The sequence below is a fragment of the Zootoca vivipara genome, chromosome 16, assembly GCF_963506605.1.
Source record: "Zootoca vivipara chromosome 16, rZooViv1.1, whole genome shotgun sequence".
Lineage (NCBI taxonomy): Eukaryota > Metazoa > Chordata > Lepidosauria > Squamata > Lacertidae > Zootoca > Zootoca vivipara.
The window spans coordinates 11922914-11933047 of record NC_083291.1 but is presented as its reverse complement, the minus strand read 5'-3'; the positions used below and the strand labels follow the sequence as shown (position 1 = coordinate 11933047).

General features: G+C 44.6%; 1 protein-coding gene across 1 annotated transcript; it reads left to right on the top strand.

Moving 5' to 3' along the window:
* Positions 1-6709: 6709 nt before the first annotated feature.
* Positions 6710-9488, top strand: LOC118075251 (tetraspanin-3-like). Its single transcript, XM_035097151.2, has 3 exons — positions 6710-6803; positions 7613-7721; positions 8663-9488. Exons 1-3 carry the CDS (start codon positions 6710-6712, stop codon positions 9486-9488), a joined length of 1029 nt encoding a protein of 342 aa, XP_034953042.1.
* The last annotated feature ends 646 nt before the right edge of the window (positions 9489-10134 follow it).

Here is a 10134-nt window from a genome sequence, read left to right as displayed (position 1 = left end):
CATAAAAATCTTATGACATAAGCAATATGCATCCTTCCAAAATTTATTGACAAGAAAAGCAACCTTCCCCTCTCCCACACCACTAAGAACACATCCAAAAGGAATGGTGGTGTCTTAAAATGCTTCTGAAATACAGCCAGGGAAGGATATTGCATAGCTTGAGAGCTTCAGTTGAGAAAGTTGATCCATGGACCTTTGAGATTCTAATTTTGCACAAAAATGAGTATGGGAGAAAAGAAACCGTAACTGGTTGTAAGGGCTGAATATGCAGGCTTTGTACACTATTTAAAGCACCTCTCCCCCACCCCAACTCACACTACAAATCCTGTAGTTTGTTAAAGGTGCTGGGAATTGCAGAACTGCGAATGATAAACTATAGTTCCCATCGTTCTTTGGTGACACATGTGCTTTGAGTGTGTGGTATATACACGGCCAGAATTAGAATTGACACCAAATGTCACCTAAAGCAATTGTCTGAGGCAAAATTACCTGAAGGAAGTGAAAAGAGTTTGGCTAAGGACAAGTTACATTTCTTACAATAGGGGGAGTGTCCCGACCATTAGGCAGTTACTGTGTTTCTCCAAAAATAAGACACCGTCTTATATTAATTTTTCCTCCAAAAAACAAACAAACACGGTGGCTTATTTTCAGGGGATGTCTTATTTTTTAATTAAGTATGGTACAGTTTAACCTACAAGGTTAAACTGCCTATCACTATGGCTTATTTTCGAGGTGTGGCTTATTTTCGGAGTATGGCATATTTTCGGGGTATGGCTTATTTTCGAAGAAACACGGTACCTCAGGCAGCAAAAAGTTAATAACTGAATTTAGTATTACTGTATTGTATTTTTAATTCATGGGAGAGGTGCTTGATGGAATTTCTGCCTTAGATGCCCCAATAATGGATACTTCACAGCTTGACTAAAGGGCAGGGGGGACCGCTTCCTGCTCCATCTTGGGCAGAAAAATGTCTTGGTTCAGCCCTGATTCAACACAGGTTTCCCCGAACAGCACTGAATGTGAAATTTGGATGTGAATTCGGTGGTTCCATGACCTTTCTTGGATGAAATACAAAGAATCCCGAGGGAAAGCTCAAGGGAGCTTTGTGTATTTGTAACATGGAACTCTGAGACACACTTCAAAGGAGAAACTTCTTAGGAATTTTAAGAGAACTAAAAACATTCTAAAGTGAGGGAGTGTGTGATGGGGGGGAGTATTCAATCCTATCTGTAAGGATGTCTCTCAGATATGTGTATAATTTCAAGGTACTGTATATAATTATATTTTCATTGCATCACTCTCCATTTGAATCATAGAATTGCAAGGTTGGAAGGGACCCTGAGGGTCATCTTGGCAGAGACTGCTTTAGATGATTTACCATACATTTCCCCCAGGATTTTGTCCTTAAAATCCCTCTTTCACAACAAACAGCCTAATTCAGAGTGGCAAATTTTAGGACCCTCAGTGTCGACGCTTCACTTTCCCCAACCACTGTGTCCTTTGGAATGCAGGAACTGTCTCACCCAATGGATGGATGCACCCATAGCTAACTAAAATGAGAGGTGATGTCAGCTGAGGGCTCTAGGCTTTAATGCCATACAAATATTTACTACATAACTGCATAACATACCCTGAGCAGAAAGGTGTTGGGGTAACCGAAGATATGCTTTCTCAGCATTGGCAACAGATTCCCAAGTGGAATTGAGGTTGAATCCTGATAAGACAGAAGTACTGTTTGTGGGGTACAGGAGGCAGGCAGGTGTGGAGGAATGGGGTCACTGTGCCCCTGAAGGACCAGGCACGCAGCCTGGGAGTCATTCTGAACTCACAGCTGTCCATGGAGGCGCAGGTCAATTCTGTGTCCAGGGCAGCTGTTTATCAGCTCCATCTGGTATGCAGGCTGAGACCCTACCTGCCTGCAGACTGTCTTGCCAGAGTGGTGCATGCTCTGGTTATCTCCCGCTTGGACTACTGCAATGCTCTCTACGTGGGGCTACCTTTGAAGGTGACCCGGAAACTACAACTAGTCCAGAATGTGGCAGCTAGACTGGTGGCTGGGAGCGGCCGCCGAGACCATATAACACCAGTCTTGAAAGACCTATATTGGCTCCCAGTATGTTTCCAAGCACAGTTCAAAGTGTTGGTGCTGACCTTTAAAGCCCTAAATGGCCTTGGTCCAGTATTCCTGAAGGAGCGTCTCCACCCCCATCGTTTTGCCCGGACACTGAGGTCCAGTACCAAGGGCCTTCTGGCGGTTCCTTCGTTGCAAGAAGCCAAGTTGCAGGGAACCAGGCAGAGGGCCTTCTCAGTGGTGGCACCCGCCCTGTGGAACGCCCTCCCATCAGATGTCAAAGAGAAAAACAGCTACCAGATTTTTAGAAGACATCTGAAGGCAGCCCTGTTTAGGGAGGCTTTTAATGTTTAATAGATTGTTTTATTTCATTTTTCTGTTGGAAGCCGCCCAGAGTGGCTGAGGAAACCCAGCCAGATGGGCGGGATGTAAATAATAAGTTGTTGTTGTTGTTGTTGTTGACATAACTGCAATAAACAAATACTGTGTCGTACTCGCTACTTTAGTATTCTCCAATCGCTCCTATTTTCTGGTACCCAGACTGAGCCCAACATTCCCAATGAAATCCATTTCCTGGATCAAATTGTATAGACCTATAACTGGGTTTTTCCTTGGCCCGGTTGATGCATAATGCTAAGCAGATATTAGGAACTTTTGGCCCTCCACTTGTTGCTTGCAGAATCAGCCCCAGCAAGCATGGCCAATGGCCTTCCAGCAACAAAGGTTCTCCAGAAGTTCTTTCTTCTCACCCCCTTCTGTGAAAAGCACAAATGGAAAAAATACTGAAAACTCAAAAGAGTATTGGGGTGGTAAGCAGTGGGAGACAATACGCATTTCCCTAACACCTGCTTTTACAAGGTCCAAAGAGTCAGACTGAACAGAATGGGAAATCATGCACTGGGAAATATTGAGACAGACTGCAGCCTTAAGGCCTCTATAATGGCTGAAATTCTCTCATGCCTATTCAGGGAGAGACAACGGCAATTGCCCACAGTGGAACAGCCTTGAGGTGCTGCTTTGCTCCTTTCAGGCTTCAAATGTCTTTCAAAGCTTGCAGAATGAGCTAACAATAAAGAGCATTGTAATTCAAATGTTAATATCTCATTAAGTTTTATGAGCAGAGAGAGAAGAGGGAAAAGAAAGCAGCAGCAATGGAGCCTTTTCATGTGGAGTCAACAACAATAATAAAAAATATACAGTATACTTGCCAATAGACTTGGAGGCATTTTCTGCACAATTCTGCTGTCAAGGGGTCATAGGATCAGTGGGAGAAAGCTGAAGGAAGGAGCTTTGGGAATTTTCCTTAAAAAAATATCAGCACAGATTTGAGATGGAATGGACTTGCTGATCTACTCATGTACAAGGGACACAAACTGGATCAAGACTTTCATCCTGCAAGATGGCCTGGTTCACATATTATGCCAAAACGCATTGTATTAAACTACAGCTTAGTGTAATGTGTGAACCTTGGTCCTTGCCCAGAGGCTTAACTATGAATGTAAAAAGAGCCTGCAAGATCAGGCCAATGGCCCTTCTAGTTGAGCATTCTTTTCACAGTGGCCCACCAGATACCTCTGGGAAACACACCAGCAGGGCATGAGCTCAACAGCACTCTGCCCACCTGAGAGTCACAACAACAGGTATTTGGAGGCATAGTGCCTCTGGAAGTGGAGGCAGAACATAGCCATCATGAATTTGTCTAATCCTCTCTTAAAACAAATCAAGCTGGTTTATCATCACTGCCTTCTATGGGAGCGGGTTCCATAGCTTAGCTACGTACTTCATAAAGAAATATTTTCTTTTATCTGCACTGAATCTTCCAACATTCAGCTTCATTGAATGTCCACAAGTTCAAATATTATGGTGGGGAGGGGGGATTTTTGTCTATCTGCTTTCCCCATGCCAGGCATAAATGTGTAGACTTCTGTCTTAACACACCTTATTCACCTTTTCTCTAAACTCAAAAGTCCTAAATGCTGTAACCTTTCCTCGTTGCTCCATCGTCTTTATCATTTCCATTGCCTTTTTCTGAATCTTTTCCAACACCTCCAGACCAGAACCATACAAAAAATTCCAGAGTCAGTCGCATCACAGATTTGTACAATGGCTTTATGACATCAGCAGTTGTATTTTCAATTTCTTTCCCAATTATTCCTAGCATGGAATCTGCCTTTTCCACAGCCGCTGCACCGTGGGACGACATCGCCATCAAGCATCCCGCTACGACCCCAAGCTCCCATTCCTGGTCAGTCATTCCCAGTTCAGAACTCATGAGCAAAAATATGAAATTAAGGTTTTTGTGGTTTCCTTACAGCCCATAAACCATAATCTAAACCCATGGTTTGTTGTTGGCTTACAAACCTTGGTTTAACTATGGCTTGGCATTATGTGTGCACCCCCTTCCTTAACCATGGTTTGCTTGACCACTCCACCCTGGGCAATTAAACATCAAAGGCAGAAGCAGCTGGAAAACAAAACAAACTTTGAAGAATCAACCAATGGTTTGCTTGATCGTTTGCAGGCAACTTGTGGTTAACTCATGGTTCAAACCAGACAGTCATTCTTAGAGCTCCGCAAACAAAATGTTGCCTTGGGAATTGAACCAGTTACCTACCACAACCTACCATCCATTGACAGGTATCACCTGCAGATACAAGATACCTAGCCATACTGAGTTACTACTAGGGTGTCTACAAATTGGCCATATTTCTGAGCAGAGGTTTTAAAACAGAGATTGGATAGCCATTTGGCTGGAATCCTTTCCTGCATTGCAAGACATTACAGAAAATAACCCAAGGGGTCCCTTCTAGCTCTATTAAGTGGTAACGGTGGCCACCCCTTTTTTTCCTAGCTGGGTGAGAACAAGAAAGCAAAACTCATAAAGGTTCTCAAAAATTGTCTTCTGAGAAAATGTGGCTCGGCTGTAGTACACTGCTAAACAGTGGCTTTAATGTAAAACGGTAAACAGGAGAGCTTGCAGGGGTGAGGGCTGGTCATGATAGCTACGGTATATTGTGCCTCCATTGTTGGAAACAGCATCCTTTGATTACCTGTTGCTGGAACTGCAGGTGAAGGAAAGGACTGTTGCACTCAGGTTCTGCTAATGGGGTTCCTATAGGCATCTAGCTGGCCCTTGTAAGAACAGGATGCTGAATTAGATGAGCCTTTGGCCTGATCCAGGAAGGCTCCTAAAATCTGCCAATTAATGCTAAATCTCTTACAGAGGAGAAAGCAGCACAGTACAAGGCCAGCCACTACAGACAGATAGATAGATTTTTAAAATCTAGTGATTTTACTTGCTATTGTCAAAACTATTGGGCGTCAGAAAAAGAGAAAGAAACATATTATCTATCAGCCAGGTGTTTGACAGCCTACTGTGTCTGTCCTCACAGGCTGCAGAGCTGCCAACTTTTTAACCATTTATTGCCATTCAGCTTTTAACTGCTGCTTGATGAGCAGTTGCGTGCCGAGGTACCAAGACATCCCCCAATAACTCACACATCACACAATATTTTAGGTTTAAGGTTTTTGGCATTAATTTCGGCCACAACTTTTTTTAAATACAACTGAATGTGAGTGGTTGCTTAGGCATTGGTTCTTGCCAGCTGTCCCCCGCCTGGGACAGATCTGACTCCCACTAGCCTAGTAGGGGAGCCAGTAGGTAAGCACTGTCTGGGAGAGATCGGGGCAGGGGCCCACACCCTTGACCTCATCCCTCAGATGCTCCGTGAGGCTCATGCACGGTCCTGGCCCCTAACGGGGATAAACGGACAAACATATAGAGCCCCAGGATTCCTTTAGAGGAATACCCCTAAAGGCAGCAGCAACCATGAGGGGCAGGCCCAACCAAAATCCGTACCCCTCCACCATCCAATTTGAACCAATGCCTAACTGCCAACTTTACAAGATGTGACTTATTGCAGTGTAGTAGGCAAAAACCACCTGGCACCAGCCAATCAGCCAAGTGGCAAAATTCCTACCGGGTCCCTGATCCAAAACAGGCAACCTCATGACAGGCGCAGCAAGGCCAATGCAAGAATGCCTAAAATTAGAGGAGGGCGGGAGATTCATTGCGAGCAGCAAAAGTGGAACTGAAAGCTGCTCTCTAAGCATATATAGGGCACGGCTGTCAATCAATCATTTGCTACATGCAAATTTCCCCAGCAACAGCACACCCACCAATCACACATGTGGCCATCCAAACTGACCCGCCTCTCCAACCCTGGGATGTCTTGTTAACCCTTCCGCAACCCATGTTCTCCTCTATGGGGAGAACCTGCTATATCTGTAGATGAGGAAGTTTAGCCCTGTGCTTTGAAAAGCTTTGCCTGCCGATTTCTGCACAGCAAACTCCTGTTTCAGGCAAAAGAGCTTGCTGAGAAGATTCTTTTTCCTGATCAGTTGGCAATCTTACCAGTCAGGATTAAAACGGGAGGTTTATCAAACACCCGTTGGGCTTCTTTTCACCTTGGCAGATCACAAACTCTGCAGTTAGCCAAAGCTGCAAATGTGAGGATTCCACCAAAAAGTTGCTTCATAAGTCTGGCCCTCATTCCACAATTACTTGCACATCTGCTAGAAATCAGCACTGAGGTTAGGGCAGGAGGAAGGACCAACTGTGGCTTTGTACGAGAGTCCATGACTTACATGTGGAAGGCTCCAGGTCCAATGAACCTGGCATCTCCAGTTACAAAGGAGCAGGGAGCAGATATGGGGAAAGTGTCGCACAGCGGTAAAATAATCAAAGCAGAGTCTTCTTCATAAACAGAATAAAACTTTACTGAAGAAAATAAAGTTGTTCATGAACAGCATAGTTAAAGAGCATACACAGAGTGCTCATAGCAGCTATCTGACTCTTCACAGAGGCACAGTCTTAGTTACTGATTTACTAGAGTCCTGGAGCCACTCTGTCTGCAACGCCACAACACTGGTTGAGACACAAAGAGAGACACTGGCTACTTTTATAGGGAGATTGAGTCATCACTCAAGATGAGTCAGGAGTCACAGTGACTTAGCAGTTTGCTGTTAACAGTTAGCAGGCTGGAATCATTGCTTCTGCTCTCAAGAACCTTTGTCTCATGACAGAAAGAGCTTCCTTGCCAGAAGAACCCAGAGAGCCACTGTCAGTCAGAGTAGACCACACAGGGCTAGATAACCAAATAGCCTAACCTGGTACAAGGTAGCTGTGGGAATGTTCAGGGTGGCAGGAGAGGATATATTGTTTATTAATATCCTTCCTAACTTGCACTAGCAAGTTCCTATACTTAGCAGAATGCTTCTCCCTTTACACAGCAGAAAACTTGTTGCAAACTCATGTGAGTTTCTTAAAACAATACACAATTCAATCTGGCTTGTCCAGATTGAAATGTTCTGATATTTTCCTGGTAAGACCCCTTGAATCCCTCCTAAAAGAATAAAGACACCACAGTCTTATTCATAAGCAATAAAAAGAAAGTTTACTCATGATCAGGCAGAGCACAGTGTGATCCCTGAAGGCAGACTTAAGTCTTAAGGCTTAAAGTTACAACCATATACAAACAGGTTTACCCCATATGTTGGTTGACCTAGTGACTGCAGTTAGCAGTCCAGGAAGTTCGCAGGATGAACGGAAGATTGAAAAGAGTGGCAGCATGCTTTGGCCTTTTACCAGGTCTGGAAAAGTCATGCCCACCCACTAGTTGCATGCAAGGAAGGATGCTCCAGGCTAGGAAGAACAGGAAGTTTCGACTGGCTGGACGAAACATTCCCTTGCATGTCCACTCTAGGAAAACAAGGAATGTTGTACTTGACTGCTCTCAGCGGATTGCATCCCACAGTAGCCGCTTCCAACCTTCTGCCCACCAAGAGCACAATCCTACGTGCATCTATTTGAAAGGAGGTCTCATTGACTTCAAGAACGCTTGCTTCCAGGTAAGTGGGTTTAGGAACACCGTCACAGTAGGGTGGGGAATGGGGGTGCAAAGATTAAGGTTATCCTTTAAAAGTGGCAGGCAGCAGATTTTAAGACCGAGAAAAGGAAACAAAAGAGGCAAAGCCTCAAAATAGCATTGGAAAAATGTTCTTTTTAAAAAATCAAATCAAATAACAGTCCTTGTAAAACAATAACACGCCCAGCATGTTTCAGCTGACAACAATAGCTTCTTCATGGTACAAGATGAAAGGTTCTCCTGTCAAGGCAACAGCTTGTTGAGTCAAATAAAAAGGATTTGTTCACACAACACACAATCAACCTCCAAAAGCACACTTCCAAATGACCTGTTTATTATTTTTATCCTGCTTTGATTGCAGGGAGATTGCTTAGTGTTGGCTACTTAAGGAGCATTCATTCTGATTTATCTGCAGGGAGGTGAGATTGGTTTCTGCAATTGCCAAATAATCTGAGCTGACATAAGAAAACTCCTGATACCGATTTAAATTGGCACTGGACCATATATTTTTCCAGAATGAGGGCCACGCAGAGCTATCAGCACTAGGGCGTGCCACTTGCTAATTAACCAGGGGTTTGGAATAGGCCTTGCATATCACCTGCCCAGAAATATGGAGAGACCTCCACAGAATGTGAGACTGAGATTTTGAGCGGCTATAGTGAAGACTGCTTCCAAAAATGAAGCGGGCACAGCTTAATCCCAGCTTTAACCCTTCCTTAATGTGCATAACAGAGTCCTGGAGCAGAGCCTTAGCTAAAGTTGTGTTGAGCCTCCTTGGCTTCTTTCTCTGGGGAGCTGCTGTGGCTTTAGTCCTCGGTGGTGCGTTTGTAATCCTCACCTACAGAAGTTACGGAGTCTTCTTTCAGAACAGATTCTTCCTTGTGCCAGGCTGGCTGGCTATCGTGGCTGCTCTTCTGCTGGTCCCCACCGGTGCTTTGGCGATATGCGCCCCAGTTAAGAACTCTCGCTTTCACCAGGGGACTTTGATGTACTTGCTGTTGGTCCTTCTCTGCCTAGAGGCATCTTCAACCGTCATGACCCACGTTTACTGTGTCAAAGCGCGCCATCAACTGAAAAACAGCATGGACCATTTCTTTTGCCAATACAACGGAACTGCTCCACATCACCGTAGCAACAGGGCTGTTGATGCAATCCAGAAGCAGCTGAAGTGTTGCGGAATCGACAACTACACTGACTGGATGGCGGCGTTGCCAACTCGTCTCCAAGCTGGGCTTGTCTTTACCCCCGAAAGCTGTTGCAAAGAGGCTTATTTGGACTGCAGGGGTGACGTGAGGCAGCTGGAGAAGCTGTTTAAGGAAGGCTGTCTTCAGAAACTGGAAGGGAGGCTGCATTTTGTTATGGGATATATGGCTTGGTGTTGTATGGTGGTGGTTTGGTTGGAGATGCTGGCTGCTCTCAGCAATGGAATACTTATGAAGGAACAGCCCTTCCAAGACTTCCAAATTCTTGATTCTGCTGCTTTCTCATAGGCAACAAAACTAGTCCCTTTCCATCTTACCTGAAGTTATTGCGCACTGCTCTCAAAGCTTAAGATGGCCTTTGTAAAACTATGGGAAATATGGGACTAAAACCCCCTCTTGGTATATAGATGCCACATTCTTCTCTCTCTCTCTCTCTCTCTCTCTCTCTCTCTCTCTCTCTCTCTCTCTCTCTCTCTGACTAATACTAAATAAATGAATGCATCTGAAAATTTTGGACTGTGGGCAGTTTTTCTAGCATTGCATGTGTGACAGTGAAGCCTTTGATACTGATTGTACAGTTGCAAACTCTTCCACTGCTCTGGAAGTAAAGCTGTCTGAATGTTGGCAGTCCAACTTTAGTGAGGGAAAGAAAAGAAATGTCTGTCAGTCATTAAACTTCACACAGACCAAGGTCTGGAAAGAGGTCCCATCAGGTAGAGAAACATAACAGAAGAAGGTCTGCAGTGGAGTGCTGAGTAGGCACATAAAAGAAAGATTAAGTGAAGGAAAGGGAATTATGCTAGCACACGGGAGAAAGGAAGGATGAGAAAAGAATGAAAGGGGGTCTGATAAGGGTGGTTTGGAGGGCTCAAGGCTGCAGGCCTGGGAGCTTAGTATTACTAGATATATGACTGCTGTGCCTTTAAGAGTTGCC